This window comes from Larus michahellis, chromosome 2, assembly GCF_964199755.1.
Source record: "Larus michahellis chromosome 2, bLarMic1.1, whole genome shotgun sequence".
Taxonomy (NCBI): Eukaryota; Metazoa; Chordata; class Aves; order Charadriiformes; family Laridae; genus Larus; species Larus michahellis.
The window spans coordinates 132,324,607-132,350,177 of record NC_133897.1 but is presented as its reverse complement, the minus strand read 5'-3'; the positions used below and the strand labels follow the sequence as shown (position 1 = coordinate 132,350,177).

At 38.8% G+C, this 25,571-nt stretch overlaps 2 protein-coding genes across 2 annotated transcripts in view; one reads left to right on the top strand and one right to left on the bottom strand.

Annotated features, from left to right (window-relative positions):
- The window catches only part of CPA6 (carboxypeptidase A6), a 359,247-nt gene that overhangs the window by 156,588 nt on the left and 177,088 nt on the right, over window positions 1-25,571 (top strand). The gene's annotated exons all lie outside the window — the stretch shown is intronic.
- PREX2 (phosphatidylinositol-3,4,5-trisphosphate dependent Rac exchange factor 2) overlaps window positions 1-25,571 on the bottom strand; it is a 180,681-nt gene that overhangs the window by 117,598 nt on the left and 37,512 nt on the right. The window contains 5 exon segments of the mRNA XM_074577220.1: window positions 6,863-7,024; window positions 8,790-8,891; window positions 11,725-11,829; window positions 13,723-13,845; window positions 13,919-13,990. Of these exon segments, the coding sequence (XP_074433321.1) occupies window positions 6,863-7,024; window positions 8,790-8,891; window positions 11,725-11,829; window positions 13,723-13,845; window positions 13,919-13,990 (564 nt within the window).

Sequence of the window (25,571 nt, the reverse complement as noted above, 5' to 3'; positions counted from 1 at the left end):
ATGCCTTATTAAGTGAACTTACCCCTCGAGGAAGCCTGCTTTGAATTCAGAGGTTTATTTTGCTATTCTGAAAACCCATGTTCCTGTGGGACAGAGCTCCTGTCCGTGTGCTATATGCATCCAGCCACGCCATCCTATTGATAACGATGCGTGCTGGCTGCACCAAGCACTCACCCATGGCTCGAGGACTTTCCTAACTTGGGGCAGTCAACAGTCAGCTTGGAAAACCTGCAAAAGCCAGGACTTTCCTTTCATCTACACATGTTCTGAATGACTCGTGCCTGCAATAGCTGCAGTTACTTCCTAATTCTTGATCTAACCACAGCAGCCCAAAGAAAAATGCATCCAATTAAGAGCCAAGAAACACTCGTGGCTTCTGCTCTCAGCTCTTCATCTCACCGTTCATCCTCTGGAGGTCACACCATTGAATATTGAGCAATAGCCCAGACTCTGTTCTAAGGAGAATGCAGTCTGTTTACAGAGACGATAACAGAGATTGCACAACCATCCCACTGGAACAGAATTCAGGTCTCCAAATAAAGCAGCTTCAGTATCAGTATTAACTAATCACTCTTTATTTCCATTTAGGATCAAATGAGCTAAAAATGAATGCCAACTATTGCCACTAGGCCATACTTCCCTTCTTAAGACAGAAGAAGCACCAAAAGCTGCCATACTAATTTTACGGTTTTATTTTAAACCAAACACTGAAATACCCTAAAAGCACACTCAGTAATATAAATTAAGCATAAATTAGGGCTGCAGTTAATGTTTGGTGCCCACAACTGCAGAAAAGCAGGTCACTTTCTTTCCATTCTATTTCATTGCTTTTGTGTATTGAAGAAAGTAACCAATACCTTATGCTGCTTTTAAAATTTGCTGGAACAGTACCTACTAATAATTTACATTTTTAAAGGCTGGATATTTTTTAAAGGTTTTTGGGTTGTTTTTAGAGAAAACTTCAGCGTTGCTGGAAAATTGTGATTTTTTGTAAGGAAGCCAATAAAATTTCAGCTTAAGGCTTCAAAACAGTTTCATCAGTTTCAGTTTTCTACAAATGAGTTTATTTTTTTCACAGAAAGGGTTTTATGAAAACATTTTGTCTCTTTTATTGAAAAAATTTCATTTTCACTGTAGAAAAATACAACCTTTTCCCATCAGTCCCAGCAGGATCTGCTACTGTGACAGCATCATATCATAAAATACCATATTTTATACATATTTTAAATGTATGTAATTCAGGCTACCTGAATTATCAGGATTTGCCTCATCCATGATTCAAGTTCAATGTTGCAATATGACAGCGGGTATTATCTGTATCACATTACTACCCTTTGCTATTGTTTTCCTCTTCATTTTCTTCCTTTCCTAATATAAACTGCTAGATGATGGAAAAAAAAAACCCAAACAAATATTCTAGACCTATTTTTTTCCCTTGGAGACATCCCGTCCAAATACTGAGCTGTGTTAACTTCACTTACCGGATACCTTTTGACAAGATCACAACCCATGCTGGTGAGGCCGCAGGTCAGTGAATTTTGTTATTGCTGTTTCATTTGATGAAGTCCAAGGGAATAAGCTAGCAGGATGAGAAGTCACATCTGTCTGTCCTACATAACACTGCCACTGCAGAAAAATCCCCCACCACCCCCTTGCCTATGTAACATTGTTAGGGTCAGCCTGTTCCTAGACTCTGGGTGGGCATGGAGCTGAAAGGGGGAAAAGAGGGAGGGCATATTACGGAAAAGCACTGCCGTCTCTACACCTGGGGTGAGCACTCCTCTCCATCACATCCCTTAGGGATGAAAAACATGCCCGAAGAAGGATAAAGCAGAGAGTACTCAAGCACTGCCATATCCACCATGCAATTCAAAGGAGGACTGACAACTAGAAGAACATTTTTGTGAAGGATGTAGCTACACCTTGAACCTCCACATGGCTTGGGTTTACAGCAGGGACACCAAGCTACAGTTGATATCCAGCACAGTTGGATAATTCATTGATCCATCTCCGAGCTGTCCCTCTCATGGGGGAAGGCTCAAGGCTGCAGTGGCAGATGAGAGGTCACCCTTGTCCCAGAAGCAGGAGAGGCTATCTACTGCACAGCTAAAACTGAACTACGCTACCTACAAGTAACACTTACAGAACAAATATTACCAAAACCTTCTAACACAAACATGCTTTCATGAAATGTTTGAATTGAAACTACAAGGGAAATCTCAAATATGAGCAATTTTAATCCAAAAAGCAATTTGCTATTTTTAAGTTTTCAGGGATACATACATTTATACCCACTGTTTGCAAGGGAAGATCATCTAGTTGTTCAACCTAAGCATAAAATAACTACTGCTATGCTACAATTCATATTTCTATGCATTTAAAGCACCTGCAATTGGAGCTGACGGGGTATTTTCAGTGAAACCAGCATTTGCGTAACATGTCAATTTCAAAATGCCATGTAGTGTAGAAACAAACCTGTTCTAATCATCTTCCCACAAAACGTATAAAGGATTCAATTGGAAAAAAATGCGAAACAAGTTTTTGCCTTCCAAAGCAGGCTTACACTGTGAAGCTAAACTAGTTTTTCCTCCCTCTTTCCTACTAAGCCATTGAAGACTCCAAACATCTAACTGAAGAGCAATTCTCTTCTGTGGGTCGCTCTGGGGCTGAGGATTGTGTAGTTTTTCAGGCCAGCTAGCGTGGAAATTAAAAACCCGTAAGATCTCAGAGCTTCCAGGCTATTCAGATAAAACCGGCTCCGAACAGCCCTGGGCTACCAGTCAGTCGCCTGTCAGTGGACTAAGGCCATAGTCAAGCAAGAGCTCTGAAATGTGGGCTACCATGAACCTATCACAAAATACATACATTTAAAATGCACTGGAAGGAGGAGAGAGTATATGCAAGAAATGTAAAACAATATCCCCTTCATCCTTAAGTCATTAAATACCCATCTTTGACATTAAAAAAAAAGTCCTTTGTTACCTTGAGATCAAAAGCAGCATTTGTTGGTTTTATTTGTTACAAAAGCTACTTATCCATATATTCTGGGCAACTTTGAGTCAAATACGGAGATCTGACTGTACTGATTCAGTGGCCACCACGCCAGCAGTGATAAAGGTCAGAAATAGCAGCTATCAACTTAATCTTCAGTACTCGCTCATCGGCATAGAAAACAGAAATAAAACAGGGGAAAGGGCTAAAAATTCAGTAGTTCAAAACAGACATCTGTATTAAAATACTACTTGATGACATGGTGGAACGGAAACGAACAGAATACCCCTTGCTATTGTCACTAAGTTGGCCTGTGACTCAGACTGGGTTGTTCAGTTTCCAGCTTACAACAAATGCAACAATTTTATTTTTTCTTCTCTCACTGAAACAACCACGCAAATTTTACTGACAGACTCCTTCAGCTGCTGAGCCATTCTCCAGCTGAGAAAGCCACCTACACAAGTTCTGAATTCAGGCCAATAAATTTAACCACTTAGGAAATTAAGTGAGAAAGTCATTATACTCAAAATTTTTTCTTGAAACAGATGTTTCATTTTTCCATGAATCTGTATTTTTATCATAATAAACACAAGCTTCATTTTATGACACTTATGTATAGGAATTCAAGTCATGCTTTGATCAGATTCTAAAAATAGTCTTTATTTTTTTCCCTTTCCTTCTAGTTGGGGCCAAGCAATGTGCTAAGCATTTCCTTCTGGAAGGAAATCTCCAACAAGTTTGCCTCTTTATTTTTAGGCAATGCAGAAAACCAGATGTTTATTTAATTAAATCCACTCTCATACATCGCATTCAGAGATTTTTTGTAGTTGTTGTTGGGAATCATTCAAAATACTGTTAGCTCTTATACACGCTCTGGAATTCTTACCATTTCAAGGACTAACCGTATATTACTTTTGAAAAGGATGCGCATATTAAGATCAGGGCAATTTTGCCAGATTGGGCACCCTGTGGTTGCCATATGATAACATCAAACCTCATCAGCTAAACTACAATAAACACCACATAACTCTACTGAAAACATACTATTTTAAGACAATGGCACTATTTCAGAGTTCAAGCACAAGTGAAATCCTAAAATTAACCTGGGGGGGGGAAAAAAAAACAACCCAAAAAAAAAATCCGAGGTTGGAAGGAAATTACTATGTTACCGTTCTCAGAATAAGTCTATGTTTCCCGTGATTCTGTCCATATTCTTACCTTTCTTTATTGCTACCTTTGCTCACTAATATATTTCCAAGAGCAAATATATTTACTACGGTAGTCTTACTAAGCATTCAGAAGAAACTCGACGCAGGAAAGTGGATTCCCTTTCCAGGGTTAGAGCTTTGAGAACAGTCAGTTCTTAAGCAACTTATATGACTAATCATGCATTGAGTTAATAATACTGTAACTTTATACTTGAGTGTGTTCATTAAGATGGATTTGACAAGTATCTGTAAGACTCAGGCACTGAAAGCAAGTAGAAGAATTTTAATCACTATAGTGCAGTAGAAAACTTAATTGAAAAGTTGAAAATAATAGAGGGAGTAAAGTCAGTGATAGGCAATAAGGATTATTTAACAAATCTTCTTGCCATAAAATATTCAGCAACGTAAGCACTTGCTATTGCCTCTATCATGAAGTTATTGCACAAGCATGTCTAATGTATTTTAATATTCACATACGCTAATCTTTCCAAGTTATTGCTGATGACAGCAAGTTCAAGCTAATTACAAAAGGAAATTTATTTTCACCAAGTCTGAAGAACACCCCTTCTTTTGGAAAGTGTTAGATCAACTAGACCTCCTCTTAATTACAACATTTAGAGGTTTACTTTACCTAAGCAGTTTTTTCTTTTTCAAAATCCTACAAACAATATCATGGCATGAGTACACATTCTCTGTCATTTGTCTTTAATAGCTTTTTTTTTAAAATATTTATTTATTTGAGATTGTGGATTACGACTAAATGCAGAAAGGTTTGTCTGAATACAGACCAGCAGTTATACGGCTTTTATACTTGCTAAAATTCCTTCTCTTCAGGCATAGTAAATTTCTGTCAAATGTGTTCTAGTGACGGTCCTGTATCAGAAGACTACAGTGCCCTGAACTCTGGCATAAGAGGATTTCTCTGCTCTAAATTATATGTACCCCAATTACAGGCATGGAAGAACAATTCTTGAAAATGCTGCGACACAGGAAAAGGAAAAAGACCTGAAGTGATACATTTGAAATCCCACAATGCACTGAAGAAACACGAAGAATTTTGATTAAAGTAAAATTAGTTGCTTAATCCATGTTTAGAATGAAGCAAATCTTCCCACACTACTCAATTAACAACAAACCAAAGGTTTGCGTAAGTCCACAGATCAGGAGATTTCACGTGGAGCAGACAGGAAATAATTCTGCAGTGCCATGGGCAGTATTTAGGGGGTTCTTTGTTCAGTGTAATTTTTATGCTCCTTTCAGTGGCTTGTTCTGCTGAACCCTTCTGGGAGGCAGGGGGAGACTGAATCCACTGCTGCAGAAGCGGAGTGCATCCTTAGGCACAGCAAGTTCAAGGAACAGCAGGTGTGGTAACAGCAGGAGATGTAGGGAGGGAATAGAGCTGTATAGAAACTATTTTATTTGTTTCTGCTGTTTTGTCTATTACTATGAATACCTCCTTCAAAGTTGACTGTTCTGGTCAATATTGTAATTTTTAGTTGTCAGACTTCTTGGGGAACTCTGTCAGTTAAAGTTCAGGCAGGTCCATCTCAAAGCTTTCTCTGATTCACTGTTCCATCAGTGTCCCTAACCTAATGTACAAAGGCCATTTCCCACTATATAGCTGAAAGATCATCTCAATCTATCAGAACGTGCAAAAAACACATTTTCCTTGCTACCTTTCCCAGCCAGCAGGCCTTCCACAAAGCTTAAAGGGATAAAAATCTCTTCCTCTAGTTCTTAAGCAGCCCTCTCAGGAGAGAAGTAGCACAACTGAGTAAAGTGCCCAAAAAAAGTGAAGAACTACTTCCATGTTGAAATTCGTGTCTTAAAAAAACCACAATTGTGTATCATATTCAAACGCAGTTTTAAAAAAAAAAAGAAGTTTATATTACTTGCTTTGCATTTCTTTTTCTGGGACTTCACTTGCGTTTCCCTCCCACCTCAGTTCAAGCAGCTCAGACATTTCGATATGAAACACCCAAGGCAATTTAAAGGTACATCTGTTCTTTCTGTTTAAAAGAATTATAGTGCTCACAATAATATAAAAGGAAGATTTTGGTGCTACAGCTACTTGATCTTGTTATCTAGGGAAAAGGGTGGCTCTTCTGGTTATTATTGAAAACTCTATGGTTTCTTCACAAAACTACAGCATTAAAGCCCTACATTTGCAAACTATAAAGACAACAAAAAGTCTTACACGGATTCTACTGAAGACATTCATGTTAGTTTAGCTCAGCCAACAGTAAGGGATGACCAACAAACTGACAAAAACTGATGGACTTAGTGCTTAATCAATAATAAATAATCAAAATCTTTTTCAACCAGAAAAATGCTGTGAGGCAGGCACTGACAGCAGTAAAATCAGAGCAGCAGTTATCATAAATGGGTATGTGTGCACACATACATGTTGATGTAAACGTTCAATATTCTAAGTCAAACACTAAATATTTGTCCTCTTTCCTGGCAGTCTGCTTTTTTTATACAGCGGTGCTCAGTCATTTAATTTACACTTAATTTACAGAACAGATTCCAAATAAAAGCTGTGATTTCACAGAACTGAGGAGCTGACGGTACCTCAGGATCACAAAACCAGTACAATACGTGCTTGTTGACAACTGTTACTCCCTCCTCAATACAAAAAGCAACAAATCTTATGACAGTACCTCCCATCCTTCAACATGAGACTGCCATTCTTCCAAAAACTCTAATTTTTCCATTTGTCTCTTGGCCTCATTTATGTTGGAACAGACAGCTTTCATGGCCTGGAGGGCTTCCATTAGTGCCGCATAGTCACTGTGCTTCCTTGGAGTCCGCTTCAGTAACTCCTATTTAAACATTAAAAAAAAAAAGAAAAAGAAAAAAGAAACCTGTCTTTGATCTCTAAATGTACATTACAGGAGGCTTAAATTGACTAAGATACAAAATCAAAAAGTAGACAGACTTCTCTTTTACTAGGTGGAAAAGTGGAAAAGTAATAAACCCTCCAGCACTGTGTCCTAGTAGGACACTAAAACTCAGAGGAATAAATTACTAACAATAAAAATAATCACTACTTAGGAAAAAGTTTGCATTTCAGCTACTTTCTCCCCCCAGCAATGTTTCTTCATGTTGAGCTTTGGGTGGGGTTTTTTTTTGGTTTGGTTTTGTTTTGTTTTCATATTGCACAGGATGGAACTGTTCAATAGCAAGGATAACAATTCTGCTTAAAAATGTTAGCTTACTGACGTCAAAATTAACACCTGCCTTTCCTGCAACTCAGGACAAAACGCATGTTCCTTTAGCTCACAGTATTGTTTAATCTAGTGCAGTACACCAGGGCACTGAACAATAGCTTAAGTGACTCACTGATTTCAGATGGTTACTGGTAATGGCAGCCATACTAAAAAACAAAAGGTGAGGTGCCAGCATTCATGTGAGATTTCCCATCTCAAACTACCAACTACCCATTTACAGCTGGAGCGCCTATGGACAGCCTTTAGCGCGTACCCTGACAGGCGCGGGTACATTCCTCCTGGAGCCCTAACACCGCTGTCACCACACCCTGTATTTAAACTTTACATAAATATATTAATTTCAATGTTTTCCTGAAGTAACTCATGATCCATTTTTCCTTGTTTTGTCTGTAGATCCTTCATTCAAAAATTAGAAGACAAAAATAATTTTAAAAGAGGCCAGGGGAACTGTTAAACCACAGATATCTGGGATGATTCAAACCTCACTGCAATTATTATATTCTTTAACTTGTTTTAAAACCCTTTATTTTATCATGTTTACTCTTCAGTTTTTATGTCAATGCAATGAAATGCATATGCCTCATAATCGGTAATGTTTCAAATCTGAACTCACACATGCATTGGGAAAATACTGCCCGATAATCAGGTTTCAACCAGCTCCTACAGCAGAATCTGCTCTGACTTATCTCTCAAGGTTTGAAACAATAAACAATATTAAACCCTAGTTTGTTAAGCAGAAATTTGTTTTAAATATTTATTTTCCTAACATGCGAAAAATTTCAGTAACGCAGAGGTCTGAATATCTAATGTTTATTAGCACATTTAACATTTTCCATTAAGTTTTAAGAGTAAGATAAGAACAAACACAGAAATGGCCATAGAACCACCTACAGCATCCTACTGTTACTCTGCAGTGTTACTCTACAGTTTTTCTTACAAATCATTTTCATAAACATTTTTCATTTGCAGTTTGGTGATGGTAAATCAGAATCATCAAAGCATGTCACTAACAAACTCTGCTATTCTACGAATTTTAAGCGAGGACATGGTCAAACCCAGCTGAAATCAGTCTCATTAAACTCCCTTAAAATGGCTCACTTCCGATCAACAATGGAGAGGCAACCTTACGACTAGACGCAGAAGGGAGCTAATCATCTTGACCCAGCCAAACTCCTCAGTCCTTTTAATACTGATGTCAGAAGACTTGCCACTGGCTTTAATGAGAGCAAGTCTGGGTCCAATATCTAATAAAGAGATTATTCACTGTGTGGAGAGATTGTTTCTGCAGTTTGGAAATATGCTTAGCAACCAGTTTTATGTAGAAGTATAAAGTCCTAGATAAAAATCTTTTAAGTACCTTCAAAAGAAGGGGATACTTGCATATTCTCTGTATCGGCGTTACTAGATATCCCTCCAATGGTACATCTGTGTTTTTGCGTCCTCCAAGGAGCATGCAATTCTAGAATGTGAACAGTTTCAGAAATTATCAAAAAATCCCAGGAAAATGATGAGAAATAAAGACAAGGGCACATGCACACAGCAATACTGGCTAAGCTATATACAAATATGTTAAATATGTCATGAGGGAGGTTTGCAAGAGTGTCGAAAGAACAGGTTTGAACACATGCATAAGCAGGTCCATTGACTATCATACATGACAAGGAAGCTGCTAATGGTGTTATGCAGGCATCTCCCAAGGTATCCTCTTCATCCCAGCTGATTAAGAGTGGCCTTTTTTTAAAGTTTAAAAATAAAATACAATTAATACAATGTTAAAAATATGCTTTCACATTTCAATTAACAAAAATAAAATTAATTCAGGGTGACTACTGTAGGGCCTGTTGGTCTCCAAAGGTGCATTCGCAACAGTGAGTAGCATAAAGAAGCTTTGAAAAGTTTGAATACGGCCATCCTAATACATACACACACAAAAAAAGTCTTCTGTTTACATGTTTCTATATTTAAACACAATGTGCAATGAATAAAATATCCTTAGTCATGGGCTAAAGAATACGCGAGTTTTGAGAAGATATCCAACTATGGAAGCAGAGAATACATGAGACATTGGGTGGAACCATCCATGAAAAAGCAGCTGAGAGAGAGAGAGAGAGAGAGAGAGAGAGAGAGAGAAGAATAAGGGCTATTTGAGATAACGAAGTATGCAAGGGACATCACAGCAAATATTTGAAATTGTTGGAATTAAAGTATAAGTACATAAAGACCTAAAGTAACGACGGAAATTATTTTATGGAGAGATCAGAAGGAATTGTGATGCAATGGTATGAGATAATCTACAGCTTCAAAGAGCAAGATGTCTAAACTGAGAACGCTATACAAAAGTAGTTTAACACAGCCAGATGGTATGTTGACGCAGGCCACAAATCTGGAGGCAGACACATTGTTGATGGAACAGAGGCTACGCAACCGGGTGGCCGCTCCGCTCAGCACATAACTCACAACACACACACCCCATAAACCAGTGCTCCTAGGAGGATCTCTACACCCACCCTTCAGTCTCTGCTTTGTACTCACGCTTAACCATCTTTTGTCTTATCCTAAAGGATCCTTTATCCTAAAGGATCTCACTTAACCTGCCAACGAAAAAGCTTTACTGATAAAGATTGAGCAAGATAATGGCAATGAGGACTATAGGTTTATATAATGACTGTCTCTATACTTAAAGGCTCAAAAGTTTGGTTCCAGATCCTGATTATTTATAGATAATCTCATCTCTAATGACCTGAACTGTTCTGTCTGACTAGAAGGCTTCAACTGTTCTTTCAAATCCAAGAGTCAGACTGCCTGTCCTCTAGGTTAGACTACTGTCACTTACTCTACAGACATGTCCTGAATCCATGAGAAACCCAAAGCAGATGTGGACGCCCTGGGCATGTGCCCAGGAGAACATGATACTGATACATCATGAACTGCCACAACTGCACACTTAGCTTTCTTTCTCACAAAACAAGCTCTTTGCAATCTTTCACTGGAATATTTTGGGGGTTGCCTCTAGTTAGCATTCCCCCCTTCTTCTTGAGTTCAGCCACGATGCTCCCAATACAAGAACCATGTGTGTACAGCTCCTCAAGTCCGGGGCAAGGTGAGGGATACTGTGTCAACCGCTGAGGAAAAACAGGGCAAATTTGAAGCTGTTTTTAACTATGAATGGAACACTGCTGAAGAGTAAGAGACTCTTAACCAAAAGGCTTCGTGTCATCCAGTACCCCCTGTAATAAGGAAATTCCCATATTGCTCATTAACTTTGCTGTAAGTGAATGCAGCTGGGAAGGGAGTCAGACCCAGAATCTTTCAAAAATTTAATGAGCTGCAATAGGACAACTTAACCAAGAACTCTGCCAACAGAAGCACTGAAAAGCCTACCGCGTGCTAAAAATAATTAATAAAATTAAATAAAACTTGTGATACTGCCAGCATTGGCATCATCTCATTTTTTAACCGTGTCTGTGATGCTTTGCTGATCGCGTCATTTGCTCTCCACTTCTAAAATGCAATAATCGGATCTGATCACTCTGAAATTTGATATCATATCTGAGGGCACCTTCTCAGGCATTTAAGATCCAATATAGTAGGCCCCACATTTCAAAACTGACCTTGCTATCACAGGACATCATGAAGGAAAACACAAAAATCACTCCATACTGAAACTGAATTCTTCTTTTAGCAACTAGTATCAACTATTAGGAAACTCAGTGTTCACACAGATACTGGTTTTGCTGTGGGAAAATCATGAGGCCCATCATACTTAACATTTTAAAACCCCTCCTTATTTGTCTGGAAAAGTGAAAGACTAATTGTGTAGCTGTTTCTTTTGACCTCGGACTAAGTCAGCATCTAAGTTCAGGATGGCTACTCCATGATCCATAACAAAACATTTTTCTGTCTGGCACAACCATGGCTACAATACCAGAACACGGACCTTCAGAAGTTCTGATGAGTCCTCCAGTTTCCTTTCTCTGATTTCTTTCCCAACCCCTCCTCGTATATCATCCTATTTTTCCTTTCTACAGGCATGGCTGGATTTACACTCTTGTCTCTTGGCCTGCAAGTTCAAGGCATACTGCCTAATGCTGTATTATGCACAGATCTAAGTGTGGCAGTGAAAACATGATGTACACAACCCCCTCCTCTGGAAACACCACCCCCACCTAAAACTGCCTGCTAACCGCTTGCAGGTGTGCTTGTAGTTGTTACATGGTGGAGGTGACATTGCTAACAATTCCCTGCCCAGTCAAAAAATATTAAGCTAGAACACCAGTTTAAAGTTTATTTACCAAAAGAAACGTCCGCACTGTTCTTATTTTGTTAAGGTCAAGCAGAACTTTCTGTGCCTTCTCGTGGTTACTGCAGTATTCATCATAGATACGGAATTTCTCTTTCTGCAGAAACAAAGAAATACATTGTTTTTCACTTGCCATTTTGATTTTTTTTTTTAATTAATAAAACATGGAACAAACACTTTTCAAAGCCGAAGAGTCTTCATTTTGGAAGGTCAGCTCTTCCTCCTACTTTTATTATTTGAGGTCCAGCATCAAATTAGAATTATGAACAGTCTGGAAGCATCACTTAGGAATTTTAATCGTAGAATCACAGGATACCAGGTTGGAAGGGAATTCAAGGATCATCTGGTCCAACCCTTCTTGGCAAAAGCACGGTCTAGACACGACGGCCCAGCACCCTGTCCAGCTGAATCTTAAAAGTGCCCAATGATTGGGAATCCACCACCTCCCTTTGGAAGATTATTCCAATGGCTGATTATTCTCATTGTGAAAAATTTTCCTCTTGTGTCCAATTGGACTCTCCCCAGCAGTAACTTGTACCCATTGACCCTCATCTTTTCCATGTGACTCCTTGTAAAAAGGGAGCCTCCGTCTTCTTTGCAGACACTCTTTAAATACTGGAGCATGGTGATAAGGTCTCCCCCGACTCTTCTTTTCTCAAGGCTGAACGAACCCAGTTGTCCCAGCCTTTCCTCATAGGGCAGGCTTCCCAGTCATCTTTGTGACCCTTCTCTGGACCCTCCCCAGCCCGCCCACATCTTTTTGCATAGCAGGGACCAAAACTGAACACAGTATTCCAGGTGTGGCCTGACAAGCGCTGAGTAGGGTGGGATAATGACTTCCTTATCTCTGCTGGTGATGCCCTTGTTGATGCAACCCAGCATCCTGTTGGCTTTCATTGCCGCAGCAGCTCACTGTTCACTCATATTGAGCTGCTTGTCCCCAACTAGGGACCCCCAGGTCCTATTCCACAGAGCTTCTCCCCAGCCAGGTAGATCCTAGCATGTGCTGCACTCCTGGGTTGTGTTTTTCCAGGTGCAAGACCTTACATTTGTCTTTGTTAAACTTGATAAGGTTGTGCTGAAAAATTTCAGAGGCTGCACTGTCACAAAAAAACCACAGGATTAAAAAAACCAGGAAGAAAATGCACGACATTTGCTGACATCATTACCTATTTTGTCTGCAAACACTCATTTGCAAATATGATCCATACTTCTGCAGAGTCAAAAACTGATGCTACTCAACTTCTGTAAAGTATTTCCATAAACTATTAATAATTTTCTCCTCCCACAATGAATAAACAAAGACTTAACAAACAAATGGGACTCTAACCAGAGATAGCAATGAAACCTAGACTTTTCTAGGCCTACAACTGAAAGCAAACTAACTTATCATGATTTTGCAGAGTTCTGTAACACTGCCATCCTTGTTTTGCTCCAACAGGAAAAATAACACTCCTAGAAAACAATTACTACAAGACATACAAATATACTTGTGGAGGTACTGCAGTTGTGAGAAGCAAAATATCTTCACAGTCCAGAACCATGGAGATATTTTACCCAGCATATGCAATTCTTTGTTAAATATTCACATTTTCGCCTAGCATCAAAGTGGAATAAAAACAAAGCATACTATTGCTGTCACTGTTTCATGAAATCCTGATCCTTGTACCCCCATCTCACATAAGGGCACAAGCCTTGCTTGGGCTGAAGGGCTCCATTTGTCAGCCTGGGCTAATTTGGTGAATGTAAAAATGATGAAACAACGAAAGTTTGCCCATTTGATATGTTCTTTCTTCATTCTCCTCCCTTTTCTTTTTTTTTTTTTTTTTGAAATGACAGTAACCAAGAGATGACCTCAAAGTACTCTACATTATGCAATCAAGTCATATTTTGTCCTCCTGACTACGTACATTCATCATCATGACAGTAACTAATAAATACAATTAATAAAGGAAAAAAGTGAAATAAGGCCGTAATAAAAATAGCATACATAATGAAGAAAGCAGGTTCCAACTTCATGCTGCGCATTAGGTTCTGGCTGTAAGCACTCCTCCACCAGGGACAGGAAGTTTTTGTGAACTGCAAGAATATCTTCAATATTTGAAAACAACATCTGCGAAAGAATAAAACATACATAAATAAAACATCAGATACAAAATAGAAAAATATGCAATTAGGAGACTAACCTTAACCGTCTCTTCTGTGACATTTTTATCCACTTTGGCTGTAGCACATTGGATCATTCGGTGAAGGAAAGCCTGCATGAAACAAGACAAATAAGGAAAAAGATATTTAAGGAAGTCTTGAACAATGTTTGGCATTTTATGCTTATAACTTGTTTCCCAAATTTCTTATGCTTTGGATACAGAGCCACATCAAAATATTATTTGGAATCTAAGCCAAATATTTTATTTACAAAGCATTTAGTAGTCCTGTTATCCTAACATGATATAAAACCTTATCTACGCAGTGTTAAAAAGGGTTAAATAGTGAAATATTAATGAAGCTCAGAAATTGAACATTCTCGGAAGTACCACTTCCACCCTGCACTCATATTACAATCAAGAGCAAAATGAGTAATTTTCAGAATCTTGCTCTAGCACATTAGAAACTGACTACAAGACAAAGCCAAAATAAGTCACTAATTTCTAAATTAAATCTAGTCAGGAGATACTATTATGAAATGTAACTTTCACCATAGTAACCACAAGTAAGATTTCTGATGTATTAATAATCAAACCTATTGTAAAGTAAACTTGCGTAAATAATAGCCAGCTGCACCTGGTTTTGCTTAATGAAAACGTTCACTCTTGCCTCTACAGGACCTCATCCTTGGGGATCAAATGAGAAGTTAGTAATACCACTAATAAAATACAAAAAAAGTAAGTTGTCTTATATTTCACATTCAAGAATTGGAAACAACAAGAAGAGATGTGCAGTTAAGTCATTCCAAAAGAAATAAATCACATTTCACGTACAAAGGACATAATTAATTTTTATGAATTCGTTCCATTACAAAGACTTGGGTACGTTCTGAAAATATCTACACACTGTAGACTAAAATCTTGCATTGACAATTCTTCACACAGACATGCATATTCTTTAGTCATTAAAAACTGGCACCACAAGTGCACAAACGTCATGTCTTTCATAACCATTTAGCTCCAAGTCACTGTGCATTGTACACTGTACATGAACTCATCTAAATTCTGGCGTGGTGCAAATTCCATAAAAGAGGCAATAAATAACCCCTGTGTGGAAGGAGGGCAGTCACAGCATCCCTTTTTTTCTCTCTGCTGGGACTTAAACATTTTCATTCCCAAGCAGGGATCCTTTCTCTGCTGAAGAGGACTATGTAACTGGCATTGCACATTTTTATTACTGAAGAGACAAATCTAGTTATCCAGGACATAAACAGAATTAAGTTTGGAGTACTGCCAGCACACTGTATGTTTCATATCACTCTCTACAGTGATGTAGATTTTCTACTTCGTTAAACCCCTCTTTTTCCTGACTATGCATGCTTGCTTTCTAATGTTTTATTGATGGTAAAAAATGCCATTAATTCATTTGCAGCAGTTAACTGTTGGGGGACGACAGGCCTTTGTGTCTCTCCTTGCTATGAATATCCACGGGGGTTATGGCAAATTTACTGTGCGCATCCCCTGTACAGTGCACAACCGATCCCACAGAGAGGGAGAAAGCCTGTTTAACTGTATGACTCTAAATTCATTTTTGAAAGTTTTCACTAAACCAGCCAACAGTATTAAACATACTTTAGAATTGAGAGGGGAAAAAAAATAATTCACGAGAACTACCTCTGAAACTCACGTCTATTTTTACTGTCCGTAATCTCTCTCTGCTCACATTATTTCCCCGTAGACCAAACATACTGCTCACCCACACTTATGTTATCCCAGAAGATCTTCATTTCCTGTAACTGTGAAGGAAGGTGAACATTCAGTTGGCTGAAGGCGAAACAGAAAATGATCTGGGAGCTGGGGCATTAGTTATTCTCGAGTGATTCAAGACGCTGGCTGAGAGTCAGGAGGTCAAGAAAAGTATACATCAGCTGCAATAAACAGAGCCCTCCAAGCCACGCTGTCCCAGACCCCACATCTGCAGAGGTTATCAGAAACTGAATACAGGAAAATCCAAACTCCCGCAGAACCCAGACACATCGCTAAGTAACAGAGGCCTAGGACGACTTCGGCCCCTTCCAGCAACTTGGCATAAGGCCGTATGTTATGCTGCTGTGCTTATACTGCAGGAGTAGCGTAGTCACGGTGCTAGTATTTCCTAAAGATTTGCCACCTGTTGTTCCCATCAAAGCAGGTTTGCTTCCTGAAAAAATCATAACACTGTGTCTCACAGATCTATGGATGTCACCATTTGAACCTTTCAGGGCACTGACATGCACTACGAGGTCACACGTATCTTGAAGTAACCAGAAAAATCTCATGTTTTCTAGAAGAGTGGGGTAAAAGAATTCAGGGGAGTGCAAGTAGGCATGGAGGTGTCTACCTCCATCCACCTGCCACCAAGACACATCCTTGGTGGTCTTCAACTACTGTGGAGTAAGTACTGCAAAGCAATGGTGAAAGACAGGTTTCCACAATGCCAAATACCCCTACCAACTCCCTTCCTGGAATGCAGACACACCACTAACTCCATACACACAACACCTCTGCTGTGGGACTCTGTCATCAGGCAGGAGGATAGAGAAGTAATTGCTTTGGTTACAGTGTAAAATAACCTGTGACTATGAAAAGATAGATATCTCTGAACTTGTATTAACACACATAAGGTCTGAGGGAGAGATGACTACTCAAAAGACTCCAGAATTATTTGAATATCAACTACGGACAACCAAGAACAGTTCTTCAAAAATTAGTAAACAAAGAAAAATCCAGTAATTTGTAGACACAGCCTTAAGGAGGAGCCCAACATAGGAATTACAGACCTTAAAAGGAAAATATATATGGATGCCCAGAAACTACTGAGGTGTTGACAGCTGCTGAGCTGAAAGTTTATAGACGCTTTTGAACATAAACTACATAAACTATTACTAAGCATTGAAAAACACACCTGTGAAAAAAAAGAAAAAAGAAAAAAACAAAGAAAAGTAAAATGGACATCTCAGCCAATTTATGATTCTCTAAAGAATCAGACACACAAATAAAGTCAGAAACTCCTCTGAAAAAGCAGTGAGTGGTTTCTAAAAATTCTACCATAACTTCAAGTCTGCTGCTCAAAGTCCAGACTCATTGACAACCACATTACATGACGGAGCAAAGCATTACAAATTGCAAGGACACAGCTAAATAGCCCCTGCTACTGGTCTGAGCAAACAACTGTAGCAATCAATTGGTACACAATTCCCATGCTCATAAGGAAAAAAAATACCAACCCACCCACCCAAAGCGAAAAATCAGCTCAAACTTAATGCAATTTCATTTATCACGCACACACGTCAGTAAATCATGACTCATTGTTGTTTCTCGGAGCATACTGCATGTCTTGCTGACGTTACTTCATCTGTGTTAGTGTAGATGTGCCTTAACACCACAACAAGCGCAGGGAATAACACGTATCCCTACGCACGCCGGGATTCCAGACCTTTGTCACCTAGACAGTGATCCTCAGCTCTTCTAAAGTTTTTCTAGTTTCCATTAACTTACCTTCAATTCCTAGTTTTCTCAGGGAACAGTAAAGACATATGGTTTAAATATAACAGAATTTTCCATTTTCCTCTTGTGCTACCAGCATTCTAGCTACAGTGTTACAGTACAGGGATTCACCCTTGCAGCACCGCAAATGGAGACCTGCTGCCCCTGGCACTCTCTGGCAGCCAGACTCTTGCCGATTTCCTGAACTCGGAGTTAAGAGACCTCCATGAAACTTTCCAGAGGAGCAAGCTGGCTGGGTACCATAAAGAGCAGTCTAAATTTAAAATATCAGATGAAGAGGAAAGATAAAAGAGAGGATGTTTGCTATTTACATTTTTAAAATAAATAAATAATCCAGTTTCGTTTGTCAGCTTTTAGAACTGTCTATGGAAAACTTTGTCATTCTAGGAATATCCTTGAGTGACTTGGATTCCAACAACCCTTGCCCCCGCAAAGTTTGAGATTCAAATTACAAACCTAAACTTCCTCAAGCATCCTTCTGGAAACTTCATTAGCACAAAATGGCACCTGAGTGATCGGTGAATAGCTGCTTTGGAGAAGAAATGCCCAAAAATGCTGTGGAAATTCTAGATACGAAGAGGTACAACTTTAGAAATTTGACAATCTTCAGAAGTTTGATGAACTTGCAGACGGAAACATGGGGTACCAACTGAGCCTTTTGGAGTAGGGGAGCAGCTACACACAAAATATATTAGATAACAGTTTGGGGTTAAGGTTCTCTAACTCCACTGGGGACATAAAAATTCTATTTCTATGACTCAGTGTCTCTGTGTGACATTGGTAAGGAGGACGGTAATTCACCTCTACCTTAGAGAAGTGTGGCAAAGAATTACCCAGAACATTTGGAGAAGATTCAATACTAATAATATCAATGAAGACAACTAAAACCTTTTTTGATGGTTGTGCATTTATTACTTCCCACATATTTTGACACACTTTCTGTACTAGTCTGTGTTCTGACTCTTTTACCCTTTGCCTGACACTGCTGTAACACACTATAGGAAACACTGGGACTGAAAATTCAGACATAAAGACTGAAAATCCAAATTCAAAGAATTATAAAAGAATCTGTTCTCTATGCCAAATAAACACTAATGCATTTGCCTGTCTGTTGATCTGCTGCCATTTTGCGAGGCAGTGTGTTTCACAGAGAAGGCACAGCACACTGAGCTCCTGTTACGGGGATTTTACTTTTGGTCTTATGAAAATAAGAGTAGTGTTGTTAGGTTGTTTGGTGGGGTTTGTTTTTTTTCTCTATAGTTGCTCTGTGTGTTATTCAGGGGAAAGAAAAAAGAAAAAAAAAAAAAGAAAACCACCATCACTACAGATAGCACAAGAAGCTGCCAACAGCACAAATGACTTCTCTGACATCTGGAATGAAATCAGGGAAGACAAAGAAGTCTGCCTGCAGAAGATTCCCAGGGCACAAAGAGTTTTCGCTTTCTCGACAGATAAGAAATTAAGTCCTGAAATTATGTCAGAGCACCTGGATCACAAAATATATAACTATTTTTCTGAAAGCAATCATCCTACTTTTGTGAGCCTAGAAAGAAATATTCTTTTTTGTTTGCAAAAAGAATTAAAGAAAAAGTTACTTATTTTTTCCCCCAATAGACTTATTTTAACATTGTTTCTACCCTTAAATCTACACTGTCATAAACAAAAACAAGGTGGTCTGCAAAAACATATGTATTTTTAATAAGGTATCCTGTATTTCATATATCCTGCATATTTTCACATTAGGAAAACCAGTTCAAATTAAGCACCAAATATATTATATTGAAGCATACTGAATAAAGCTAGCAAGATGTTTTGTACATTAAAACTTAATAAATTTTATTTTGCACACTGTCAAAAGACAGAGTCCTAAAAGAAACCCACAACAAGGAAAATGTTCATATATGACAATTTTTGTGTCTATTATAGTAGGCTTATCTTCACAAATTTAGAAAAAAAAGATTAAACACTCGTGGGTTTTATGTTTTCTCTTTACATTCTCAGTGTATCTACAGGCATCTGGAAGGCGGAAAATATTTCGCTCTTTTTGCAATACTCAAAATGATCCTAGAGAGAACACAGAGACCTATACTTGGGAAGAAATCCGCCCAAGATCATCGCGGCCACACCAAATGTGTTTTCTTACCATGGCTAATTCAGTTCACAAACATCAAGGTAGTATTTTGCACATCAGTCTGAGTTTCTATGCACTCTAATTAATGCACATCAGATTCCAGGTCCCAGAAGAACACCGTGCCGGTTCTGTTGATGCACTTCTGCTTGATTTTGCCACAAAAAAAAAAACCCGCCCCAATTTCAATTGAGAAGACTCCATCAGCAACAGCAGCTGTGGGAAGCACTGTGCGCTTACCCCCCCCTTCCCATTAACCTGTGCCAGCAGCAGTGGCAGTGGCTGTTCAGGCTGGCTTCTGCTTCTGAACAAAAGACTCTTCTCTCTCCAGTAACTCACCAGCTGAGGCACCACCTGTTTCTCCCATCTTGCCTGCAGGACTGGATGAATCACAAGCAGCAGAGAGAGCATTGGCCAAGGTCGGATACGTTCTTTCTCCCTACTGTACCTAGAGCCACTTTCAAAGCTGGCTCCAGCTCCTGCTGCCTATAAGGACAGGGGAATAGATGGACCACATCTGCAATACCTCCCATTCTAGCACTGATTTCCTTTCCCCTACTGACCGAACTATTTCCTTCTCCATTCCTCCAACCCAAAGGGGCATCAATCTGCCTGAAAATGCAGCCCTGGCTTCTTTCTTTAAAGTAAACATGAACTCAGAAGTCAACACACACCCCCACACAACAATGATTGCATTGAAGAAATGTGGATCTTCATAACCTGCTCATAAATGATGAATACACTACTGCCACATATTGGGATAATCGTAACCCTTTCTCCATTATGTATATTTTTTTATTTTCTGCTAAAGTTGTTCGCTAACATATCAGGAAACTTCTTTCCAAGCGAATAACAAGAAAACCATTTCTCACCTCATCCTGTGTCTTGATCACCTGTTCTGCATTTCCCTAGTCACTGACAATATTTCTCAACTTCTTCTGGCACACCTTGTTCATCCTTTCATGCCCACTGAGACTCCTAACTCACCTTCCTCCTTTGACGAGGAAATGCCCTCTAAACTGATCTCCCCCACCTCTACAGTCCCCTCTCTGAGCTCTGTGCTTTCACTTTTGATCCCCTCTTTCCTTTCAGCTCCGTCGCAGATAAAAGCAAGAGATTTATAGTCAAAGTCCAGTTCCCCTCAGCCAGGCGGGAAGTCAGATGTCTCCACCCTCTTCCTTGTACTGAAGCCATTCTCAGAAAGATTTAGTACAACCTTTTCCTGGCCTGAATCAGAAGATATCTGTTCCCTTTGCTTCCCAGGTATCAAAAATCCTGTCACTCACACCTAACAGCTGCATTTTGGGACGCTGGTTTTCTGATATCTGACGCGGGTCAATACAAGTTTGGCTGATGAATAATGATGGAGTTATTCCCACGCTTGCGGTTCAGATCATGCCTAGAGTGAATTGCCAAATCAGAGGCTGGAGTCAGGCTGGAGCACACAGGCTGCTGCAATCTGAAGCCAAGTGCTAGAAGAAGCTGCTGCTAGAAGACCATCTAAATTTCTTCTTGATTAAAATACAGCTTAACTAGAGCTTTAGAGAAAGGCCATACACTGGCGTAAGGGATGAGCACCCATCTGCAAGCTAAGCAGAAGGCAGAGTCTGTCTAATATTTTTGGCAAATATTTAATTCATACAAGTTGCTGTGAACTGGGCCTTTATCCCATTAAAAACACAAACAGGTGGCGGTCTCACCACCACCAATGGAGATCTTCTGGAAGGGTTAAGTGGAAAGGAGGAATTTGCCAGGCCCACATGAACTTCTGAACAGACTGCTGGGATTACAACCGATAAACCAACCAATCAAGAGGCATGCATGTCAATAACTGAAATGTTTCCAGCATGTTTGTGAAGAAGTACAAGATAAATCTTTATTGTCTTTTGAAGACTCCCCAATGAAGAAGATGATACTCTGGATTGAAAAATGTCCACATGTATGTGGAATGCCCTCTGGTAATACATCACATGGTCCTGTTGGTGCATTTTACAAAGTGAATAACATACTGCTAATCATACAACTGATCTAATATCACTCAAGTGGGAATGGAAAAGAAATGACGTCTACAAACAAAGTTTACCTCTCATAAATGTTAGCAGTTTCCTGAATTTACAGAACACTAGGTTCCTACTGGGAAATTTCAGTGAATTCAGCTGCATTCACTACCAGCAAATCAAAACAAAAAACTAGGAAATCTCAGAGCAATTGCAGATCTGGAAGTAACAGTTTGTTCCTATTAAATTGCAATCATAATTAGAAAAGAATTCATACGTTTGAAAGCTTTATACTTCATAGTATAGTTTCTACTTCTTTTATGCAGACATGTCTGCTTATTCTAATCAATAAAAACAGGGGTTTTTTTCTTGGATTTGCATTCAATTTTTACTCCAAAAATTAGGATTTTTCTAAACATTTTTTTTTTCAGTAGGAGAACACCAGTTTGAAAGAATTCAACATTTCCAAATTATTTTGGAGACAACTTTAAAATCTACACATCAAATTTTATTTCTTTTTAGCTTAAAGCATCTCATGAGCTTCAGAAAGTGTAAAATGGTCAAGATGAGAAATACATTTGTCACAAATTACCCCTTTGAAAGAATCTTTTAGATATTCTGATTCAATTTGAGATATAGTAGTTAGAAACCTTGAAAATACTACAAGAAAGTAATTTTCTGCTAATCTCCCTTCTTTATCTTTCCAAAGTTCATTAACATGCTTGAAAACAAGTCCGAGTCTTTTCTGATTCAAAAACATCCATCAGAATTAAGACATAATCTTTATCACCAATTACGAGAAACTCATCACAGCTTCACTTTCAGAATTACAACTTAAAGCTTAATTCTGACTGCATCTAAATAAGGGGGTGAAAGCCGACTCAGCACCAATGAAAATGAATTATTAAGTCCTTAATGACTAAGGCAAACAGCTAATTAAAAAAACAAACTGTTTTACCTATAAACCGAGAAAACTTGAAACTACTGACAGGCAATCATACTTGAAGCCCACCAAACACTTTTTCCATGATCAGTTTTCAACACATAACACATTTTTTTTCTAATATTGGATTGCACAGTCCTTAATTGTGAGTTTATTTAATGTTTAATGTGGTTAGATGCTAATTAGGAATTAGGAGTGTTTGAGAATTCTACGTTTTTTATTGCCAGAGTTGTATAAATAAAGTGTACTTCTCAAACATGATTCAGTGCCAATTCTGGCTGCCATTTGTATTTGCACACTTATGCCAAGAAAAACACGAAGCAGGGAAGAGTATGAAACAGCAGTTTTCTATCCCAATCTCAATTCTTCACAAAGCCTAAAGGGAATCTAGTAGTGAATCTAGTACTTCTAAGGAGTGCCCTCCTGACCACAGGAAAAAAAAGCAGAAACATCCCACTTAAGCTTTTCTTCCCCTCAGTAGAAACCAGAACACTTCCCTGCATAAGGAAACCTCTCTTATGTCTGGAATACGTATCCTCAATTCCTCACTTGTCATTTAGATAGGTCCTGGGATGATCAAATGGTACAATGTTAATAGGCTCATATGCAATAATGCATCATTTCATGCAACAATTGTGTCACGTTTCTGAGTCTCAATAAGACAATAGTCGTATTTTGGAAAAAATCCCAGACAATGACATGTACTCTGGCTTCTCCTACAAATAGACCAAACTGAGAATCTGCATAATCAAAAGACATGCAGGTCTATACCATGATGTTGCTATTTAAATGCATTGTGAAACAACTTTTATCTTCAAGGCAAAAGAAGGTCTTAAGAAAATCGTATTACTTTAAATTACTTATTTCACAGAAAATTAAGATGGTGTTGGCTTCTGAACTTAAATATAAAGAATAACTCAGTAAATGAGGAAACTTCTGAAGGTTAGATGCTAACGTTAGTTGTTGTAACTCCATTCCAACAAGAATACAACAGTATCAAAATCTAAATTATTTTATTTTACACACAGCTTCATACAAACAAAAGATTGTTACGTGCCCCTGTTGCCTACCATGAATTGTGAATTTTCATCTGCCTATATGGTTTTGAGCCAATTTCCATCGAAATACAATCATTAATAATATTTTTTCTGGCTTATATTTGATTCATGAGACACTTCAACTGTGCAAATGCAAAGAATAGTTCATCTTTTATTTCTTTATTGGCTTGATAATTATCAGAAAGAGTATATGATAAAAAAATTTTAGCTCTGACTTTTTTTCTTTATGCTACTGTCTAAACATCTGCTGAATATTAATTATATTACAAGATATTTACATGGTAATCTCAGTTTACATCCATCAAAGAAGTCTCATTTCTTGAAGGATACAATGATTACCAAGGACATGATGTTAGAATAATAAATGGAGCATATTCACATCCAGAACAGAGCTGCAGGAACAAAGTCATGCCATTTGAATTCATCCACATTAGCTAGATTGCCTTGCTGTCAAATAAATTCGTAATTTCAAGAAATCCGGACCTAGATTCTACGTGCACGCTGGGGAGAAATAACCCCACACACACACTCACGGGCTTTCCTTCTCTCACCGGTCATTTCTTTTCTCCTTTCCCTATTCAAGCACAGAATCTTTTTTTGTAGGTCTTATGTAGGTCTATGGCCTGTCTTTGGCTTTGATGAGTTCCCGGCATAATTGCACAATTTCACTGAACCATCTGTGAAGCATGTGTTCCTCAGCAACACAAAGATTGCATGGCTATTCTTGCTCCTTTCGTTCATTTTTATAAGGGAACAGAACACAAAGCTTGATTACAGCAGAATTTTCATTGCCTTCTTAAGGAAATTTTTTGTTTGAATGCTGGGACCTTAAGACAAGAGAGCTTATTGTTACCTTTTCCTGAAATGAGAGCCTCTTTCTTTTAGGTTATAATCAAAAGCTTTAAACTGTCCTCCAGTTGAGCAGAGAGGATTGGGGATTTTTTTAGATATTAAATCTGTAAAAAAATAGTACAAGAAAAACTGACACTCCCAATCAGTCCGCAGGGACAGTTTGTAAGAGCACTACTTAAATTAAAAAAAGGAGAATATTCAGCTCTCACAGCGTCACACAAATCACCCTCCTTTTACCAAACCACCTGCACCACAACTGCAGACAAATACCAGCAGAGCACGTTGGTGGCAACTGCCATCTGCTAATACTCAACTGGATTTTGACAGCGATAAATACTGCTCGTACCAGGACATACTGCTGCTTACCGAGACACCCACGTTGATTACACAAACTCAAGTTGCACAGAGTCTTTTCCACATAAGGTTACACGAGGATATGGAACTTTTTTTTTTTAATTTCATTCATGAATTTGCTGTGAGGAACGTACTTTCTGTTCCTGTTCTCCAAAGAAAAAAAATAATTGTCTAAACCATTCAAAACCCCAGATACCAGACTTCTAAGAACAACACAAGGGAACAATGGTGTTAGTGGGACCAGGAAATCAAGAAACCATAAATAAATATCAAGTATTGTTTTCCAGCATCTTCAATAGTTTTGTATCCTGCAGTCCTTCCTCTGGGTGAGGAAATGACGCCTCCACAAGTTTTCCTCATGTCCACAACAGACCACAATAGTTTGCCTTACCTGAGCAAACTGGAGGCATCGAACTTGCAGTCGGTGAGCCATGCACAAGCCCAGCTGCTGGGCAATAAAAGCCACTGTGACCACAGATTCGTTTCTTGCCTACAAGGTGCTGATCCTCCACTACAAAGCCGGATTTTCCGGAGTAGGGCTGTCTCAGAGATGACCCATCCATCTGTGACATGGCACTGCATGAATATACTGGTAGAAATAGCTTGAAAATACAGGCAAAATAGCTTCGGGGCAATACAGTGACTAGGGAGCAGCTTTAGGAGGAGAGCTGACACCAAGATCAAGTCTGACGGTCTTCAGGTCTATACATGATTCTGGTAGAAACCTCTTCATCTTCCTCCTTCCCTAAGGGATCCTTCCCATAGGAAGGACATGTGGCAGGGAGGCAAGTGAGGCAGTGAGGCCAGGGCAAGATGT